The following is a 22,590-nucleotide window of genomic DNA, read 5'->3' as shown; positions in this document are numbered from 1 at the left end:
GGTTAAACTGATCTTCCAGCACATACCTCCACTGCCTGGTTGCCTTGATTTGGACACAGTAGCTTTGGATCTGTAGGTTCATCAGATTCAAATAGAAAATGACAGCAAAGCCTCTTTACCTGAGGTTGCCATGGCCTCACTGGCATCTAGCGATAGCTGTGCTATAGCTCAGATGGATGTGTCTGTCTGAGTTGCAGTTGAACTCTTGACTTATCTTAAGACATAGAGGTGACACCCCACTGTGTCCTCAGCAGCACAGCCCACAGCTTTGCTCTCACTCACTGGAAAACACATCAGCCACTTCAGATTGCATCTGCCCTGCACTGTTTCAGCAGTAGTTGAATGTCTCCATAGTGGCTGGTGACACATGCAGCGGGCTATCAGTTTGGAAAAGCTCCGTAGAGGTCTATTCTCTAGAGACCATGTTGCCAAATGATCCTGAAGGAGCAGGACTGCATGAGTTTCCATGGCATAGGTCCAGGCAGTAAAGAAATTCTGCAGACTTTCTTCAGCTTTACTTGAATGCATGAGACATCTATCAAAGATAAAAATGAAAAGAGGGTTGAACAAGACACATTCTAGCAGCCTTCTTATGCCAAATAGTGCTGCATTACAGAAGATGGGTGAATTTGTATCCATTGACTGAAAATGCCCATCATTTCCCATTGTCATGGGATAGTTGAAAAGAATTACCCCTTTTTCAGACATATGATTTGTTACTGATATTTTGTGTTTATACTTGGTGAGACACTAATGCGTTTGTAATATTAGATAAAACTTAAGAAAACAATCTCTGTGTTTAGGGTAGTGGAAAGATTTATGTTAAAACTCAAAAAATGACAAGTGCCACTGTAAGTTTGCAATTTCATTTTCTTTTCTAAGGTTATGAAAATGAAGGAGATGGTAACCTTAGAAAAAATAACTGCTTTCCCAGAATGACATGTTTGTCAGGGGTTATGTTGTGACACCAAGTGTATAATTAGTATACAATATGGTATTATTAGGTTCACGAAATCTCTGCTTCCCACTTCTGAATGTGAGAAGAATGAATATGTGGTATTTTGTTATTCTCAGATAAAATTTATTAATCCTTCTTTCTTTGTTGTTGCTGCATTTGTTATCAATCTAAGCCAAGCGACCTAAGGAAACATCGGAGAAAGGTATGATACTGTTGTGGTTTTGTGGGTTTTTTTTAAGTTTGGGAGAGCACATTTATCATATTCCTCTGCTATGTAGATCACTGGGTTCCTTGCCAGACACTGCATTTCCTCTGCTCCTTTTCATGAACATAATGATTTTACTTCTACCTGGAAAATCTTGCGAAGGTCACGGATGAGCCACAGAATCAAGGTCCACCAGTGATATCTGCGAGTAGCAGCCTCTGAAGCACAAAAAATAAAGGAAAAACAAATTCTGGACACAAAAAAATTACTTTCCAATGTATCTTGGCCATTCTTGTTGCTGGAGAAACCATAGTCAGACTGCTTGAAATCTTCTGGGGCAACATAAACTTATTCAGAGAAATGGCACTGAATATGGCATTTAACTTTACATGAGAGGAGAAATTTAAGATAAATCATTACATGCTGAGACAAAAGTCTGTTTTGTTCATGCTTATTTTCAAGCATTCTGACCATTCAGTTAACAAGCTATAGAGAGAATGGTCCCCTGTATTTACCTTCTCCCTTACTTTCCTAAGAAACTTTGTTTACATAAATAATCCTCCTTAATGCAAGAGGCATGGTCATGTATAAGGTTGTTTTCATGTTTAGACCTTTACTGGATCAACCTGTTTGTCATAAAAGCAAGTAATTTCCTCTCCAAATGTCATTTCTTGCCTTTCAAATACATGCTTGCCATACTTAGGCACTTGGTCTTTCCCTATAGCCTATTTCAAAAGTAAGAATCCTTACAATTTGGTTAAAAAATTGTACTTGAATCCATACGTGCTTCAGTACACTTGACAATTTCATGCAGCATATGTTGAAACTTTCTCGAAAAACTCATCTACTCTCAATGGAGTCTCTCTCTCCCCTAGATTGCAGTTGTTGAAGAAGATGGGCGTGAAGATAAAGCCACAATCAAATGTGAAACTTCTCCTCCTCCAACACCCAGAGCTATCAGAATGACTCATACCCTACCTTCTTCATACCACAATGATGCCAGAAGGTAAGATGATGGTAACTTGAATTGGTGCTTCACTGGTTTACCTTGTATTACTATTTTCAAATCTTGTTGTTTAACTATTCCAAAATAACCTGATTTCTTCATGTTTCTAAATCATTTAAGGAAGAAGATGTGATTATGTCACTTGTGGGGATATTATTACTAAAGTCTAACCTATTAGTTTGAAAGAAAAGATTACCTGCAAATTTTGACATTATCTTTTCCATGTCTTTATTATCATTTTGTAGTAGTTTGCCTGCTTCACTGGAGCCAGAAAGCATTGGTCTTGGCAGTGTCAATAGCAGCCAGGACTCCCTGCACAAAGCTCCCAAGAAGAAAGGAATCAAGTCTTCAATAGGACGTTTGTTCGGTAAAAAAGAGAAGGCTCGACTTGGACAGCTCAGTAAGGAATTAGTGGTAACAAGCCAAGATGACCATTTCACAGTCATTTTTCCATTTTTAATTTTGCTTCTTTTCAGTTTTCCAATTTGCTTATTTTTGTCTTTAGTCTGACAGAACCTTCCTATTAAACTTCATTGCTATCACCAATTATATTTGTCAGGAGTTTGCTATGACTATAATGCAAATGAAAAGAGACTTCTGGCACAAATTACTAGAGTCATCCTCTTCACTGAAACTACTGCTTCGATAATTACGGTAAAAGTGCTAACAGTGTACTCTCAAATAACCAAAATAAACAGGAAGTGAGAAAATAGTAAGTAACAAACCACTACAATAGGTGTAACTATGTGATATGGAAGATCCTTGCAAGTAAGTGTAGTTGCTTTCTGGTAAAGTCTCATAGCCTTAGCTGCCATCTCTGTTGCTAGGCTATCACATTTAGCTGTATTAACAATAGTATATATACACATTCCAATGCAAGAATCAAATTGGTATAGATGTGTCAGTAAAAGAGAAATACTAGCTCTTTCCTAGTCACAAAGATGTCACATAGTACGAATTTGTGAGACACTAAATTTTTACTTCCTTGTTCACCACATAGTCCCTGCAAAGGAATTTTCAGAGTTTGCAGTAACTGTAAATGGTTAAGCAATATGTAAGCCTGAAATTAAAAAGCTAAATTCATATTAAAACGTATCCTTGTCACAGCTAACAAACCCATGACTGAAATCGTAAAGAATAAATAAAGTAATATTAAGGTCAAAGTATCAGAGTAAAATCAAGTAACTGAGCATTCTCCATTTATACTCCAACATTTCTCCCTACTGCCTGTGAGAACCTTGTGTTCTTAAAAAAAAAAATACAATCACAATTTAAATTCCCTTTTTTCTCACTATGGGAAGAATAAACTGCTTTATTGAATTTTTTTCATAGAGCAATGTATTTCAGAATCTATTAAATGAGTCTCTCAAATACACCTGCATGTCACCATCTGCAGGGATGGAGAATTCTATAACTTTAGACTGCATTATTAATTCACATTTACATCCCATAAAACCAGTTTTATTGATACTGATGGATTATGCAGAATAATCTATGATTTCACAGTAACTCAGGAACATAGAGGACAAAGATGTAATAAATGTGTTGGTCTTCTCTGCAATTCCTTACAATGTGGAACACAAGTAAAATAACTGCAAAAATTGTCTCAGGAGCAATGTAATCTGGCAATAGATTAATTTCTTAATAATACCCACATGATTAATAATTGGATAAAGCTTATTTATAATTCTCAACACTAGGTCACGAAATTGCAAAAATATATTAGTGAAAATTTGCAATTAAATGAAATTCATTTAGCTTCCATCTTTTAGCTCAACAGCAAAGACATCATTATAATGCAGACTTTAGTTAAGCAAACTAGGTTTATAAGCATGTATGAAATTAACAGTAGGACTGTTAACTGACCAAAAAGTATGGGCAAAATATTTTTAGAAATTGAAATGACATTGAGCAGCTGACTTGTAGAGTAGGTTTTCTTATCTTTATTTTTAAGATACCAAAAAAAGAAAAAAAAAAAAATGGAGTGGCAATTTTGATTCAATGGCAGTACTTTAAAGAAAAAACAAAATTTAAAAGATAGCAGTCATGGTAGTACTTGAAACAATTCCATGATGGGTACACCATCTGTGCAGCGATATGATTAATAGATCTATTTATAGTAAGATACTATAACACAGAAATCTAGATAGTAAGTCCTATGATCACTGCACTGCAGTATATTTCTATGGTTTTCATAACCTAAATTTATAATGCAAAATCTATAGAAGACTCTTATTTATTTCCTTGCTTAACCACTCTAATTTGCTATTGATACATAATACTTATATTTTTGAATATGCAAAATACCTTTTCTTCAATAGCACATCAAATACTGAAGAGGTAATAAATTTAATTTTGAGCATCAGAAACATTAATTTGTTTTCTTAAACTCATATTTGCACATGCACACAGTTATGCTTAAAGGATCACTTTAAAAGTTCATGTCAATGCAGAGGGTATTAGGAACACCAGTGATATCATATATTGTAAGCACACATAATACTTCTGTAACTCAATCTATAGTATCTCTAAAATCACATGCAGTATATACTCTTATTTAAGAAGCAACATTGGAACCTCCAGAGTTTTATCACTAACTTCAACAGTCTCAGGCTGTCACGCAAAAGATTTCCTTGTTCTATGTTCCCTGCAAAACTCTGAAATTATTAGTTTTTAACTACTAAAATTGCCACAGTTTTGTTATCTTATAATTTGCTACTTCTACATCTCTGCTAAACCATTTGCATTATTGTTCAAAGGCAAATTCATGACTTGGGAGATATTTCTTTGATTCAAGATTTCTAGATTCTTCAAGATTTCTTTTAGTTATTAGAGAGGGGAAAATGAATGTTACAGGGAACACGAGCACCTTTTCTTTTATTTTGGTTATTTATTTATTTGCTCGGTTTAAATTTATCCAGTGTTCTCTCACTTGGGGAATACAACACTAGACACTTATATTTTCTTCCCATGTTACATTTTAAATTTTCTAGTCCCTAAACCAAACAATACAATATAGGGATTTTTAGCCCTGCACGGGCAAGCTGATCTCTGTGGCGTTTGCGAAGGTCAGTGTGTTAGGAAACATTTATTGTGGCCATCTGTGTGCTTAAAATACTGACACGCACAATCACTGCATCCAGTACAATGTACCCTGGGTTCTTCAAAGGGCCAGATGTGTTTGGTTTATGGTGAAGTCCATTACACCAGGAATACTTTCCAATCTGTGATAAACCTTTGTTCCACTGCATTCGTACCATCTCTAACATGCTGCAAGCTGCTCTCTCAGAAAGGTGTGCTACATTGATATAGCAGTTTGTTAAATTAAAAACTTACTCCAGAGTCAGCAAGAAACATTTCCTGAAATATTCTGTTACACTTCAAAAAAGTAAAGCAAAGCACGGGGTCATGTTCTTTGCACTGTGATTAGAGGCATCATTCTCATCATGAGACATGCGGAAGTAGTGTCCTCTAACAATGAAAAAATCTGTCTAGACAAGCAGGAGTGTTAAGTCTACACCTGCTTTGAAAGATCAGCTTAAAACCAGGCTTTTCTAAGTTAATATCATGAACATAATAGAGCAGTAGGTTTTGTTCTCACTTGATTGAGGTGCATGTATATTTGACTTGTAAAAACCTGTGATGCTATTTCACTATACAAAATTTAAGCATTATTTTGTGGTTAAAATCAATGAATCAGAATAGAAATCTTTTAATTAATACTGTGCTTTCTCAATTATGCCAGTGTCCACTCTACAATTGCTCACTATCAATTAGCTGAGAAACAAGAAATTGCCATTGCCAAATGGAGTCAAGCACCAGCATTTACTGTGCTGTTGTCTTCTTTCTTGTGCCACTTACCTTCTGAATAGCAGGACAGGAGGAAAGCAGCCTTCAGGAAAGTGCTGCAGCCCTTCTGTCTACATGCATACATGTGCAAATGGGAGGACAGCATGGAGCCAGAGACGGGAGACTGTACTGACAGCTCCATGAGCAGGTCTCTTCTTCCTTCAATCCAGGCAGCGCTAAAAAATCAGAGCATCTTTCCACTTCTGCACCAGGAAAGTCACATTAGTGGACATATTGTGTGATCACCATGGATCATACAATACCAGTTGTGTCCTTAATTTTTAATACCATTTTATTTTCATCCACACATCCTTGCTTACTGGAAGCTTCTGTTGTCACTCTGTGGAAGATATTCAAGTTCCCATCACTCTGACAGGAATTAGGTGTCTTTGAGACACCTCCAGAGAGACATGAGAAGCTTTTTACTTCTCTGGTGGATTCTTCATCATCTTTGGCTTGGATGTTCTAAGGGATAACTACACAAAAGAGTCTAAGACTCTCTATGAGAGCAAAATGAAGGCAAGACTGTTCTTTAAAGACCTTTTTGTTTGTACATTTGCCAACTAAGATTAAAAAAGCAGTGAGAGCGTTCCTTACTTAGAACCATGAGATTGAACATTAGGAGGCAAAAATAAAAAACGGGCAAAGGACACCAGGGTGCTTTTCTCATATATTTCTGTTAAACAAAAGGAGGAGGAAACAGTTTTTCCCTCTACTTCTACTCCTTTCCATGTAGCAAACACTTGCCAGAATTTACTTCTGTGTGTGATAGATGTTCTCCATAAACACCAGATGTCATGGCTTAAGGAAACAAACATAGATGATGGTGGTGGGTGGGACGGTGATTGAAGGGTTGAGGAGGTGAACAACTGGGAAAAAGCTATAGGAAAATATGGTGGGGTTTGTTTTGTTATGTTTTCCAGGAGGTTACATGGAAACAGAGGCAGCAGCTCAGGAATCCCTGGGATTAGGCAAACTTGGAACCCAAGCAGAAAAGGATCGAAGACTAAAGAAAAAGTTAGTACCTTTTTCATGTGACTTTCATCGGCTCAAACTTGATTCAAATGTCAGTTCTTGTGTTGGTTTTATGCAGACATGTCATGAGAAGCAAGACTATCTACAGTGGCAGTTTACCACTTTTCACGGTTTTTCCAACATAAAAGTTTTTAAAGCTGCATATAAAATACAGGGAAAATATTTAGAGTCTGTCAATTGTACAGTGTTGTTTCATTTGTGAAAGAAATTGTTTATGAGAAAGAGAGATTTTCTGTTTCACATTGTTGTTAATTCCTTGCCTTTTGCCATCCGTGCCTTTTACCTTCCATGCAATTCTAAGAAAACATGCAGGCACTTAATGACTCACTGCATAGATTTTTGAGAAGGGAAATTTGCATTATCTATTGAACACATGATTACTTTTGTCTATACAGGTCAAAGGCTCCCCTAGCAGCTTCACTTTGTTTTCATCTGTCACCAAATGGCAACCTCGGTTCTTGTTCATATAGACTATATCACAATTTAATGCTGTCTTTGATGCACCTCCTTGTAAAACCAGTACACTGACTCATAGCAGCTGCCAGGAGCTAAGGAGAACCCTTAAAATAAAGCTGCAAACACAAAAGAAACCTCTTGGCAGCATCACAGTTCCAGTGTAATTAGAGGGTGTCAGAGAAAAAAAGATGGTATTTAAAAATGACTTTGCAAATGCATTCTGTAAACAAACAGGTTTATTTTTCATCCATAACCATTACCTTTAGTACTATTATTTGGATTCTGAAAGCCCCATTTTTTAAAATTTGCAGTTTTCAGGTTAAAGTCTTTTAATGTTCCTTTGTAAAGTTTCAGGAGAATTTGTAATTCTAATCCAAAGAATCTAGGGATAATGTTTCAGCTTCTCTTTAAATCTATAGGAAAAATATTTTTAATTACTACTTTCATATCCAGCTCATGACGAAAGAGAACTTTACATGTACACATCTATGTAATGTACAAATGTGTTTCTCTTAAATCAACCTCAATTTAGCAATTAGAGAGAGAAAAGCAGTCATTGTGCTAGCCAAGAGAGAAGAAATGTTTTAAATTAGTTTAAGAAACTCACAATAACAGCCACAGGCACATTGCAGTTGATGAGTCTTGTCCCTGCATTACCTATCTATAAATTTAGTCACTCATTAGTCATTTAGAAAAATACAGATGTAAAGAGTATATTACTATGCTTTTTTACTACATCTAGGAAGTACATTGAGACCATCATAACCATTCATAATGAATATAATTGAATTTTCAGTAGCCCTTTTTTTTTTTGCAGTCCCTGTTTATCTTCCAGCTCTGTAGACTGAAGGAACCACAGTATTGAAATCACTTTGAAGGGATTAATGTGTTCTCTCTGATATGACAGTTCTTTAAACTGCATAAAGTGACATGGGACTTGACGCATACTACTGTATATATGACATGACTACTTCATATAAGAGAGTGCCTACCAAGCTGGGGGCTGAAAATAGTAGGTGTATAGGTAATCTGTTATTAGACTTCTGTCTAATCTCACACAATTAAACTTTTCCATGCCTTCTGCTGCTCCAGTCTTTCCTTTTTTTTCTCCTGTGTCTGTCTGCCCTCGGTTCTTTACAGATTAGATATAATCAAAATGTTCTCTGATGGAAGGAAATAAGTCTTTCTCTCGTGACTAAGACTATTCATCTGGTCTGAACTATTTAGTATTTATCCTAAGTATATGTTATATGCCTATGTCATGAAAATTTTTTATTTTTTCCCCATTCCTTTAGATTTGTCTGTCTTGAAAGCTTCTCATTTTGCCATCCTTACAACTGCTTTTAAGATTCCTCTTAATTAACTGTCAGAGAAAGGTTAACCTACATTGCTAGTTTATATATTTTGTATAGTTGCAGAGGAACTGTAATATGGGGAAAATGTAGCATTTTACATTAGAAATAATTCAGTAGAATCTCACTTACATGATAGTCATTAGGGTGCTGAGCTATCAATAGGGTATACTAGAATTAACTTTTTATTGTAAAAAATGCAGGCAGGCAGGCAGGCATTTACGTGCTTTACCTTGGAAAGTATGAAGTTGAAACAGTCCAGAAAGTAATTTAAATACAAAGTTTGTCTCAGCAGGTCAGGTCCTTTTTGCTGATACTTAACAACACATTAATCTCCCTGGAATTAGAGCCTTGAAACACATAGGCTAGATGCAAGATCTGGGTAGCACAAATGAGAATATGATGCTATGTAACATAATTATAGCAATGTGCATAAGGTCCTTATAAGAGGTAATAAGAGAATTCTGCGAATCATTTGCTATCTTGTGGTGTAGCAGTAAGATTTAAGTCCAACTATTTGATTCCTTTGTACTGCTAAACAAAACTGCCTTACAAACCTTGTGGAGACAGCGAGCCCAGTTGCTGCTACAGAGAGAGCAGAGCACTTCGCCTTGTAAGGGCTAGTTTGGGTTAGGACATAAAACCCAAAGAGCACCAGATCCACCAAAAGGACAGTTAAAGGATAGGCTAAAGCAGAGAAGCACTCCTTTGTATTTCATTTCAGGTCTGTGAGAGCTTTACTTATGCTGGCTTTGTCCTTTCCTTAGAAAACAAACAGTGATCTCAAGCCAATTCTCTTTTCTGTAAGACAGGAATAATACCACATGCTGAACTGGGTTTTCTCTCTTACACACTAAGCCCAGTGAAATTACTTTCAACCCTGTTAAGAGCTCAGCGAACTTCTCTTTCAGTTCAATGGCAATGCTGGTGCAGGAAAGCAAGAATTCTTCCCTTGACATGAAACCAGAGGTCTGATTCATCGCTGTGAACAACACCTGAGTACTGTGAGCGGTATTCATGACCTTCACCAGAGTTTGCAGTTAGCTTTGTGTCTGTAAATTAAAATTAGATAAAAGTTTTATAAAATGATTCCTATTAAAATGTTATCCATAGTATTTCTTTCAGTTGAATTAATCTCTTAAGTGAAAAATACCTCAAAATCCTAAATTTCTAATTTTGCTTTTTTGAATGTATTCAACTTCATCACCAATTAAGCAAGGATGTCCCTACCCCAGGGATGTAGCAGTACCGTGTTTCCAATCATCAGCTGCTGCAGCCTGTAGGTACTAATGGTCTCCCTGGTGTCCTGGCCACCTGCACCGCGAGGAGCAAACATGTGCATTGACCCTGCTCTGGCCTCGTGGAGTACAACACTGCAGCCTGTTATACTATTTTAGCGTGATTTACATGCGTACAATAGATTACTGAATGACACATTTCACTCTGAAAAGTTTCCTGAGAGAATATGATAATTCTGGAGACCAGTTCTCTCTAGTGATTATAGTGTCATTAACCTAAATTTCAAAGTTTTCCTGCTTCTTGCTCAGAAGATGCTATTCAAATGTAAAATTTATTTCAGTTTCAATTGACTACTTAGGCATCATTAAAATGTAATTAACAGTTTGTCTCAGTGATGCGCCAGACATTTATAAACCTCAAACGAGTATTCATCCAACATTTGGTTATTACAGTAGATTTATTAGGAACAAATCCTTCTCCTAAGGCATCAAAGAAAAATTAAGAAAGCTGTGTAGAATTTTTTAATTAGGCACTGTCTCATTCCTAGAATCATCCGAAAATATGAACTTAAGTTGGCTGAACCATCCATAGGTGTTTATTCTCAGACATTAAATACATGGCAGCTCTAGTTAATATTGAAAATTTTTAAGTCTTACTATTTGTAAATTGAGCACGCAGTCCTAGAAAACAAATAAACAAAAAAAATATCAGGGGTATTTGGAGTGTTTAGGGTATTATTCTGTTGTTTGGTGAAAACAAATTGTGTTGAGATGTGGCAAAGAATAATGCACCTTAAACTTTGTTTGGATTTTATATTTTACTTCTGTTGTTATATGTAACATATAACTGTTAAAGCTTTATATATAATGTCTTCTACCTTTAGCCTGTTTGCCTAGTGAGTAACTTCTTCAAGAAAACACAGAGTAAAAGCATTCATAGTGCTGATGCCCTTTATGTCACTGTTACCTTCATTTGAGTTCCATAGTGAACCAAATGATTTGCAATAATCTAAATCATAAATGGTATTTGGCTAAGGTTTACTCTGCAGAAGACACCCATCACTGAAATTAAGAATGGAGCTTTTCTCTTAGTATTTTTCTTAGTAGTGAGTGATCAGTCTATCTGTGAAAAATGGCCGCCTAATTTCCAATTCTGAATTTTGTAGTCAACAGCTCCAGCTGCCATTTATCAGCGACTATGTGTTCACTATCCCAGCTGTTTCTAACATCCTCATTGCACCAAATCTGAGTGTGCACGATTGCTCAGTTGTGGTATTCACTGGGGGCTGCCTTGATAGTCTGAGCTGGGACCAAGCACAGGACATTTCAGGTCAATCCATTTCCTGTCACAACACAGAGAGGTTCATGGAGGATTTGGATGTGGGCGTAGTGTCCTCTGTGACAGCAAAAGTTGATCAGCGTGTGTCCCACAAGATAATTTATGCCTTGGAAAGAGAGTAGATAACACTCTACCTGAAATCAAATAATCTGTATCCCACTTAAAAAATGCATATCTACATGGGCTTCATCTCAGGCAGAAAATTAATAAGGCACTTAAAAGAAGCTGAATAAATGTTTTATTCTCCTTTGCAGTAAAACTCATAGGATGAGTTCTTTATAAATATTTTCTTTGACAAGAAACTCAGCGAAGCTTGAATTATTTTCAACAAATATATATATATATAACTGTTCTATTGAATATCAGTTGTAATTTCCTTGTCTACAGTTTTGCTCAGGAGTGATGCCAAGTTGTCCTTACCCAAAAGCCTCACTGGTGGCAAATGAACATTGAGGTAGCAGAGCAGCTCTCAAGGGTCTGCTTTTGTCTTTCAAACCACAGCATATCTCTGAATGCCAATAATATACATCCTTTTCAAATGTAATGGTTAATTTGATCTGAAACAACATTCAATGAAACAGCAAATGAGTATCTGCCTGAAGAAGGGAGCAGGCTGAAAAAAGACAAGACATATATTTCTTCTGTCTAGCATAAAAGTATGTAATGATTGGTCATAATCACTGGCATTTCACAGGATGTTTTATTTCATCCTGCACAAGGCACCAGCATAAGTTTTGAGAGAGCTTGAAGTGCTACTTAGTCCTAGATTGCCACACAGAGGTGGATCTGACCTCACACATCTTGCTGGGACAGTTTGAAATTGATCTATGCCATCGCTTCCCCAGAAATTACCTTTATGAATGAAACTTTATGTGCAAGTCAGCTAGCCTGGATCATACTGACAGGATTCCAGTCCAGAAGCTGATAAATTCTCCAGTTTATTAATATGAGTGTCAGAATAACAATCATTACTTACCTCATAGCCAATAAAATAAGTGCACTTTCATAATGCTGTCACTCCTGGTCATCTGGCAATGTTTGGATGAGTCAAGAGCAGAGCTTTCAGCTTCACTATTTCCTCCTATTTTGTTTCATTTGAGTCTGGACAGGAATTTGTTAATTATGCATTTCCAAAACAAGCTTAAGATGTGGGTTTTATATTTGCCAAGGAAAAACAAAATAAAACAATTCTTTCCTATGAACCTGTTTTGGGGAGATTTCTCCACAGGTACAGGTTTTTGTTTGCAAGTTATAAACTCCTGCCTTCAAGTGGATTGCAGAAAAGCTTTGATGTGCCAGGCCACATACATAGTCTTATGTGTACAAATAAAATCTTTTAAAATCAAGACTTAAGTAGTTCTCATATATAAAATTATGGAGTAAAAATAAATTCTTAGTATTCATAGCCTTATAGTTAACCTTGCAAAGAAAATTACTATTCTGTTAAGTCTCACCTGACTACAGTGATGTACATATTAAACAGCATAAACTTCCACATGAACAGGAGAACATGTGGTAGTAATCGACTCTTCTTCCTTTCTACGTAGGAAAAAAAATATAAATATTGATAAATTCCTGTAATAATGTATTGTTGGAGGGGCATCATTTGTTTATGTCCTTCAAAAATTGGGAGATGATAAAGAGAAGCCAGAGAAAATAGGCTTCATCTTTTTGTAATCCACATTTAAATAAAATCAGTAAAAGAAAACAGAATACTGGGGCTAAGATTTACCTGTAGAAAATGGAAGTTTTAGATCCCTGTCAACAAACTACTTGAAAAAGTGTCTAGGTAGACCTTTTTGTGGAATAACAGTTTGAAATTCTGTAGGTATCATTTAGTTGCTTTTGAATCCACACAATGCCCCTTTAATTAGGTTTTATGTGTGCAACTGCAATTAGAATTTGACATAGTGTATTTATGACTACAAATAATCTCTATCCTCTGCAGTATGCAAATAGCTGTTTTTAACGATTTTCGTAATTACACACATTTTGTAAAAATTAATCCAATTGGATTAATTAAGGTTTTTTCTGTGACATCCATCTAATGTTCCTGTACACTTAATGGTTATTAAACACCATTATATCCTAAACGTGCATGATTTATTTTTTTCAGTAGCTCTTAAAAATATGATGCCTTTTTCCCCCAATCTTTAATTTACTAAATCTTTAAGAATACTCAAGTTTTGCATTTAATTTCTTCCCTTCCTACCTCATATATGAGAAACTGCCTTATGTTGTTTGTAGCTTTCAAACTGACCTGTAGATCTTCCCACTTTTCTAGCAAACAATATTGTGTTCAGTAACTTTTATTTTCTATTTTCTTGTTCCAGTGGAGGAAGGAGAGTTATTCAGTGTTCTGTTATGCAGTTCAGAATTGTCAGCTGTGTCCAACATGGTTTTCTAGATGGTTGGCTAGATCGGTGTCTAATCCTTGAGACACACATGAAGACGAATTTTCTTTTCAAATGTAATTCCTTTAACAAACATTTTTAACACTTACTGGAAGACCTTTTCAAATTGTTAGTCAGTTGAAGCTTTTGCAGAGTTAAAAATGTATCTTGCTTTTACAGTAGATACTTGGAGCCTTTTTAGCATTACAAATGTAAGGATATATGTGTATTTATTTTGCAGGGGATCATTAAACCTTAGATATTCCAAGGATGAAAAAATTGATACAGAGTATTTTATTCTATATCTAACTCATATTTTTTAAAAAATCTTGTGTTTAAAAATAATATTTTTATTCTTTGCCGAGTTGGTTTTGTTCTTTTCCTCATAAAAGATAAGGCTATTTGTATCAACAAACTGAAAATTTTAATGAAAGAAAAAGAGAACAAAGCCTCAGTCCCTGTCTTATCTACACATATAGGCCTTTCTATTGCAATTTGGGATTTCTGGATAAATATAAGCATCTACCCTCATGCATGCAGCTGGCTTTCTAAACTATGATCTCCAGCAGATGTAAATATCATGTCAGATTAACTGTAGAATTAGGGTTTAAGGGAAGAATGGATAAAACACAGCAGAGGGAAATAAATCTACATATCTTTTAGTTTAATATATGTCTAAGGGAAATCATTGTGTTCCTCCAATAAAATGGTGATAAAATGGTGGTTGTATGGAAAGGTGAAAGCTAGAATTCAAAGATCTGGTTTTTTTCTGCTGTATTATATTTTTCTGAGGACAAGATGCTCAGGAAGTGATCGAATGTCCCCTGATCCTCTGTTTCTGTAATGGGGGGACTGGAACGGCCTTCATGTCCCATAAATTATCCCCAAGCAATTACAAACTAGAGCTCATTTGAGCTGCCAGAAAATTACTTGCATTCAAATTAATGCCCCTGTTTCTTTCTCTTTACCCGTACCCAAAGGAGTATTCAGATGTAAGAAGTGGGAGTTCTGGTTCAAAAGACTCTGGAAGATCCAAAATTAAAAGCCTTTCTAGCAAAAGTGTTCAAGTCAGTCTTTATAGTTAGCTCAGTAGAAAATTAGCATGATGGAGAATTTGGGAACAAATCAGAAATTCATATTCAATTCTAATGGTACTTCTATCAGACTTGGCAATTTTTTGAATAATTCTCTAGTCCTTTATTTATATTGCATGCCTTTGTTGACCCTCCTTTCCTTAGTTTTCCTTTCTTCTGTGTATAAATATGTCAATTGTTTCCATCTACTTTCCTGTATCACGCTTTCTTTCTTCTCTCCTAGCCATTCTGCTGACCTCACATACCTGAAAACAAAATTTAAGATTTTTAAACCAGTCCCCTCCTGAACTCACTGAAATGTCTGCAATCTCTTCTTAATTAATCAGAGCACAGGCTTTTCACTTCCAAGTTTTCTACAGCTACATCTACCAAGCATTTTTATATCTCAGTAAATCATTTGTTAATAGGAATGTAATTTTCTGAGATGTTTCATTGAGGCATATAATTTTCTTTTTATGATGGCAATTAAAGGATGCTGAAGAAAGTTTATTATCAGTGATAGCATCCTGCTTTCTCTTACAGATACCATTATATTGGCAAGAATAGGTTACCTAGAGGGCAAATTACTCATATCAGTGTTGCTACTAAACTAGTATTAATATGACTGCTCAAATTAAAATACTGCACAGCAGGAATAACCATCACAAACATCAGTCACCTACGTGCATGAAATCTGCATATAAAAAAATTTTTAAATAAAAAATAATTTAAAAAAAAGTAAAACAACAAAACCACAAATACTCAAGTCTGAGTCATTTCTGATAACTGTAAGATATTTTGCTAAAATATTAGTAAAGTACACATAGAAAAGTATATCGTGGTTTGTAGTCCACTCAATTTTACTGTGTTTCTATGATAATTTACTTAAATCCACAGGTTTGGCATTTTCAGGATTTTTGGTGTTACACAAAAAATCATTATGAAATTATTAAAATATGGGCAAAATGCTTAGATTTTAAAATGTATTCAACATTCACTGTGTTCACAGATCTTTAGCATGAATATGTATTGTAGATGGTAGATGTGCTGTGCTGAGTGGTACCTAATAAATAGCCAACATCAGTTTAACGAAAATCTCATTTTGAAAGATGCATCTGTTCTTCACAAGAACATTTAACTTCTTTTAAGTGGTCAAAGACCAGTTAGAAAGATTTCTGTAGTTATAATTATTGTATTAGTTTATCTATCACATGATTTATTTTTTTTTTTATGGACTACTATAAGTTCATTAACATTTATGTGCTTTTTTTTTTTTTCCATTCATCTCTCTCCATCTCATGAAAAGCATATCTGGGTAAGTTAAAACACCATGGCTGCTGAACATATTCATTTTCAGCACCATGTTTATCTTCTATGTTTTACTCTTATTTCTTTTTGTTTTTCTGTGAGCCTTATGTAACAAATTCATGCAGAAAACTGGTCCAAATGAAAACTTTCAAGGTATTCAAAATAATGGTAAACCTCAAGAGCAGAAACAAATTCAGTTCAGAACTTGCTCCTATGAGACTTAACATAGTGGATTAACTACTTGGAGATAACTGCTGTCTTTTTTTTTTTTTTTTTAATAAACACATGCTGGGAGGTCTAAAGCCCAGAATCACAAAGACATTTTGATGTTTCAGTCAGTGAAAAAGGACTCAAACTTGTAAACACTTTAGTAATCCAGAGTATACAATTTCTTTTTTCTTCTGTTTGAGGCCTCATGGTCTATAGCAGTGTAATAATATTATATTTGTGCATATAATTTTACTATTTTCCTTTTCACCAGTTCATTTTTTTCATTGTTAACCTGGTATCAAGTTTAAAAATCTTCATCTCCTCTTTGATCTATCATACAAATGTTATTTTTTCTTGAATAATTTTTTTTTTTCATTTAGAAAATTTCATCCATTCAAAGCATGCATAAGCTATAACTTTCTAAAAGTGTAAAGATAAAAACCTCAAAGAGAACAGGGATTACCACATTAATTTAGAATATGTGATTATTAAATGGCTTTATAAAAATAGATTTTATAACATTCCATTGATAGCGGAAATCTGGAGGTGTCTACTGATATGTATTATGCAAGTCTGTTTATTTCACAGGTGGTTTATTATTTTTCAGTAATAGCTCTCTGCAGTTCTAATAGTTAGGGACTGTATTAAGCATCCTGAACATGCTTCACGTTATATGTCTTCAGAAAAAAAGGATGCTGTCTTTTACTTTGCAAACATTTGAAATGTACACCTGTATAGAGTAATAGGAGCATTGTTAAATCTACTTTGCTAATCTGTGTTATCTGAGATGCTGTTAAATTTATACTTGCTTGGTTTATAGATTTTAAAACTTCTGTTTATTAGGTGCATCTTGATTTACGTATTTCAGTCTTTTCTTTCTGAAAATTCATTAAAGTTGAATACAAAACGTTTTGTAAAAAATTGGAAATTAATTTTGCCCATTGTTTTCAGTTTGACTATTATGTCAAGTATTAAAAAGGAGAAAGAATGGAAATTTCAAATTATTTAAAAGTCACCGTGGTGCCAAAGTTGAAACAAGATCTGACCCAGTTTTTAATTAGTGCAGTCTTTAAGTCATATGGATCCTTTCAGACTAAATGTAATCAGCTTTATATGACAATGTCAAGTCTGAGTCTTTATTTTTTTTTCTACTTGCTACTTCAAAAAAAATTAATAGGCTTGCAGAAAATAAATAAACGAAATGTAACAGTATTTTTATTAGACTTTTAATGTCATTAATAATTTATACAAATTCAATTACCTTATTTTGTTATACAATTACCTGAGCTACAGGTTTCTAACTTGTCTTAAATACTTAGCAAATGACAACAGAAAAGCTAAAATGCAAATCCAGTTTAATTCATTAGAAATCCTCTCTCCTGAATGGAGTCTTTGAATGTATGATAGCTTTCGAGAGATGGATGTGTTTAGTCATAACTTGAAATCATAGGATTGCTCAGATGAATGTAGCATATTTGATCTATTGTTTCTGTCTATTTCTCTTCTAGAAATCAATCATGTATAGCATTTTGTTGCAAATTAAACATTCTAGTATTCCTGATAATAAGATTCATCATGATAGTGTCAGTAACAATAATAGTAACCAGAGGGTCTGCTAGGTAAACAATTTTGTTTGTTATCTTTTTGAGAAAATGTCTATGAGCAAAGGTCATTTCATAGGATCTAAATTGCCCGTTAGCCAAAATTTTTAAATACTGCTTATATTTTACTAACATGATTTGGCTCTTGCCTTCACTGTGCCTCCTTTTCAATTTATCTCACGTTTATGATTACAAGATTACCAAGAGACATTATAGTATGTACAATATAATATCCCTGAGGGCTTTTCATGTGAACCCTGCTAGAACTATCAGAGTGAATGTTATTATTTGCAGAAATATGAAGATCTAAGTTGAAACGTTGTTCAAGTTTCATCAAGACAGTCTCTGGACTTTGGGTACTACACAGAGTGTTTGCATTATGTGTATCAGAAACCTGAGGCTGTTATTTCTTGCTTGTTTCATAGGGCAAGCCTCATCTTCGTAAAGAAAATTGAATGACACTGAACAATATGTATTAAATCAAGATCCATTTAAAGATTATTCTTATTTTAATAAAGTTCATTAAGATTTATGCGATGAGTTGGTGAGGGCTACTGGTACAGAGCTAGAATTTTCCCAGTGTAGGGAAGGTTATATATGAAATAGAAAATTTGCAGGATGATAACATAGTTTTGCTCTTATCATTTCCCCCTTTTGGTCCCATGTACCTCTGCTGTCCTGAGGGACACTGAAGCCTTGACAGTCCCCATGGTATGAGACAGTTGTGCTCTCAGCTTGGTAGGTTGATCAGGATAGCTGTACTTGGCTCTCGGAAGAATGGTGCTAAAGAAAGTGACCCAGTGTAGCAGTATCTTTAGGAAGTAATTTTAGGGAGGTTGAAATGTCAGAAGTCAGTGCTAGGGAGGCAACCTCACTTCTCTGACACACAACTCCACATCACAGCTTGACATGATGCGATTATTTTCTGTGTGTGGTAAAAGAGTGAAGACAGCCCACTTGTGAGGCACTCTCTCTAAGACAAACAAATACAGGCACTTCTCAAATTTTGCATGAATGCTAAGCAGTTTATGAAATTTCCTGACTTTGCAAAACCAGGCTCAGGGTAATGATATATTTTAAACAGCATATTGAAGTTACTCATATAATATCTCCAGGAAGAGGTTTTTATTTTTGAACAGTAATGTTATTTTTAAAAATATGGCTTTAATTTGGAATTTATTCCAGTGGTTTAAAGCCTTATCTGCAAAATAATAGCAATTATAGTAGTGCCTAATTAATGTCAATTCTTCTTTATCAGCTTGTTTTCAGATGTTGCCAAAAAAACTAAATTAGTGTGGAAATAATTACATTTAAATTCCCTAAGTCCTTCCCAATGAAAAATTGACAAGTTTTAACATGTAGTAATTTCCTGACAAAGTCTTAGGAGGAGAAAATCCCCACATTCCCCTGCAAAGCATCTTCCAAATTAGTGAACCTGTATAATGCTATTCACAAGCTCTAAACCCTACCTTTGTAACAAAAGGAAGAGTGAGTGACAAGATACTTGTCTCTTCTTCCTCCTGTGATCAGTTACATGTCTTTGTAAGGAAAACTGAGCTGCAGTTGTCAATATTTGGCTGTGGGGACCTTCTGTTTTCAGGAAGCCAGTGACTATGCCATAAGGGCAACAGTACATTCAGGCTGTTCTAAAATATGTAAATTATATCATGAAATAGGCAGATCACCATAATAATTTTTCTGATGATTTGCACGGTTGATCAAAACGATACGTTTTTTCCTACACAGCACTTTTCACTTATTTTGAAAGAGTGACCTTTTTTTCATAGTGCTATAATAGTTCATATAAAAACCCCCAGCATTTTCTTTGACTGCCAACTAAGGAATAGTCCTCTGAGTTAAAAAAAATAGAAATTCTGGATTTAGTTCTGGGTTAGAAATTGAAGGGTCAGGTTCGGCAGATCTCCTAGTGTGTGTATTAAAAAGTAGTCAAAGAATACTGTTCAGAAAGTAAAATATAATTTAGATCAGCTTTAATATTGGAGAAGTGTTTGAATGAAACATCTGGGGGAAGAAAGTATAACTTCTGAAGCATAAAATTATTTTAAGGGAAAGAAATATTATAAAAATCCTTTTAGTATTCCACATCAGTAAATGAGGCACAAGCCTTATGATGGCTGTGTTCCTTGTTCATGTACAAATAAAGGATTTTAACTTTCCACTAAAATTGTTTTCAACCCAAAACCACTTTCCTTCTCCATGCCAAGACCCTTTGGATTATGTTTATTATACTGTAGTCTTTGGCTACAGTATATATATATATAGGGTATTCCATTTCTGGCCTGGCCCAATTTTCTTCAGCCAAAATCAATAACCAGAACTGTATTTTCCTTTAGCTCTGTGAGCCAGACTGCCTGTGAAGTAACAGAAGGGCTTTCCTTCTCTGGGAGAGTATATTGGTTTGAGAAGCACTGGAATAATGCTAAGCCTCCACACCAAGCCTCAGGGCACTTCAGATGTTGCAAAGTCACAGGGGACTCCCTAGAAATGTGCATTTTATAATTCCAGCATAAAGGAATTAAGTTTTTCATGGAAGTGAGAACTTAGAGTTCAAATGCCTCTTCTGCAGGCACCTGGTTCCCCGAGGCCACACAGTGATTTAACACCAATCAAAGAAACAGGCCAAAAGTTCCTCCCCATCTTGTAGTTCATGTGCTATGGCTCTCCAGCTTGGCGCAGGAGCCCAACACATGCAAGAAGGCCAGTGGCCCTCAAGGCCACATTTTTTACTTACTGTGATAGCCAGCCCTGCTCCTTCAACTGGTATGAGTGAAGAGAATACCCCAGATAAGGAAAAAATCTGGGATCAGGTTCCTCCAAGGATGGTGCCTCCATGGGACTCCCAGCTGCAGAAGGGGCTGCTGCCTGGTCTTGGGCCAGCTTTGGGGAAGGAGCAAGCCATGCAGGGTTTTGCGGAGTCCATGCTTTGCCATGGGACACCAAAACCAGCCAAGTGAAGAAGAGGCATCCCTGAAATTTTGGCTTTCCCTGAGGACAGCCATGCCAGCTCACAGCTCTGGTGGCAGCTGGAGCCATGCAGCCCCATGGTAGCACCTGGGGGAGGTACAGCACTGCCGTACCTTCACAGGCATCCTGTAGAACCAACTCCCAGGGAAGGCTGCAACTCAGATACCTCATCCACAGGTATCTGGGAGACGGCCATGCCTTAATTCTATTTTCCTAAGCAGCCAAGTGTCTACTGGCCCTTACTGTTTGTGTCCCTGTGAATATGGGATTTCTGCACCTTCTCCAGCTACTGAAAGTGACATGGTGTTTGTGAACAACAGTGAACAACATTTTCTCATTTTTACTGATGATTTTGCTTTCACAAAAAGCAAGGATAGCTTTACAGTGTCTTTGGACATCTGAGTGACAAAGGGTAAGGTATGCTGGTATGTGTGGGAGGAGAAGGTAGATAAACTTCACTAATGCTGTCACGTATTTGTAGTGTTACACATTACCACAGCAGAAACAGAAAGTAACAGTTAGCTTCCTATTAATATTCAGAGTGTGGGATTTAAACACATATGCAAAATTGCTATTTGAGATCTGTTTTCTACTAAAGCCAAATTTGCTCAGTCTGAGCCCTTGTCAGTGCAAAAATCCCGAAAGGAATACTACTCACAAGTAAGATCACTCCATCACTTCTATCTGTTGTGATTTTGTAGTACATATATTTGAAAGCCTGCTAAGGCAGTGAAGAATTGCCAAGGGATAACTTAGCCACAAAAGGCTGTAGTAATAAAGATTCCAAGATTTCCTTGTTATATGGGAATGTAAGCAAATTTGAATATTACATTAGCATAGTTCATGTCTAATTTGTTTTTCACTACAGGTTGTTGCTGAGAGCATTCCTTTGTGTTTGACTCAGTAGGAGGAAGATGAAAACATGTTGTTAAATAGCAGAAAAATAGACTTTTCAAGGACTGTTTTTTCTATGCCTCAACCACAGTGGGTTCTTTATTCCTGCTCCAGGAATAAAAATGTCTGGTCTAATGGGTGAACATGTTCAATATAGAGTATTCTCCTGACAGTCTAGCTAACTGGTCTATATGTAACTTTATCAAATAATTAACACTGCTTTATTAAAAGTATATTTTAAGTTTTGAGAATTATGTTTTACATAACACGCTCATTGCCATCCAGAGAAGCTGCTGATGTCAGAATTGGATTGATATCTGATCAACTCTATAGAAAAATAGCTATGTATATATGTATATAAATAACATGGAGAAATCACATCAATTCTATAATTCTAAAAAATGTATACATACGTAAACTATGAGGATTTCTTGTGTATATAAGCAACAACAATAATAATACAAACAAAAAAGCATGGAACTATTAAAGATACAACCATTAATTAGCCATGAATAGCTTATTTAAGATGCAAAATAAGTGTACTCCAGAGACCCTAGAATTAGGCACAGCTGGTCCAGCATGGATTAGTGTTTCAAAAGCAGAGTGCTTTAATATCTAACTGCATTACATCCATGTTTAGCTAAGAAGTCTCAGAAGGAACTCCTCAGTTTTCTCTCTTCACTGATGT

At 35.5% G+C, this 22,590-nt stretch overlaps 1 protein-coding gene across 10 annotated transcripts in view; it reads left to right on the top strand.

The window, feature by feature from the left end:
- PPFIA2 (PTPRF interacting protein alpha 2) overlaps nucleotides 1–22,590 on the top strand; it is a 324,118-nt gene that overhangs the window by 281,294 nt on the left and 20,234 nt on the right. For all 10 annotated transcript variants that reach the window (XR_011735916.1, XR_011735913.1, XM_071799596.1 and 7 more), the window contains 4 exons: nucleotides 1,131–1,160; nucleotides 2,039–2,169; nucleotides 2,415–2,569; nucleotides 6,942–7,035. Coding sequence is in view for 8 of the 10 variants with exons in the window: in XM_071799596.1 (XP_071655697.1) it covers nucleotides 1,131–1,160; nucleotides 2,039–2,169; nucleotides 2,415–2,569; nucleotides 6,942–7,035 (410 nt within the window). In the remaining 2 variants the exon portion in view is untranslated. The remainder of the gene's footprint in view (nucleotides 1–1,130; nucleotides 1,161–2,038; nucleotides 2,170–2,414; nucleotides 2,570–6,941; nucleotides 7,036–22,590) is intronic.

Source organism: Patagioenas fasciata, chromosome 1 (assembly GCF_037038585.1).
Source record: "Patagioenas fasciata isolate bPatFas1 chromosome 1, bPatFas1.hap1, whole genome shotgun sequence".
Classification (NCBI taxonomy): domain Eukaryota; kingdom Metazoa; phylum Chordata; class Aves; order Columbiformes; family Columbidae; genus Patagioenas; species Patagioenas fasciata.
The sequence above is the reverse complement of the archived record's forward strand: the minus strand, read 5'-3'. Positions and strand labels throughout refer to the sequence as shown.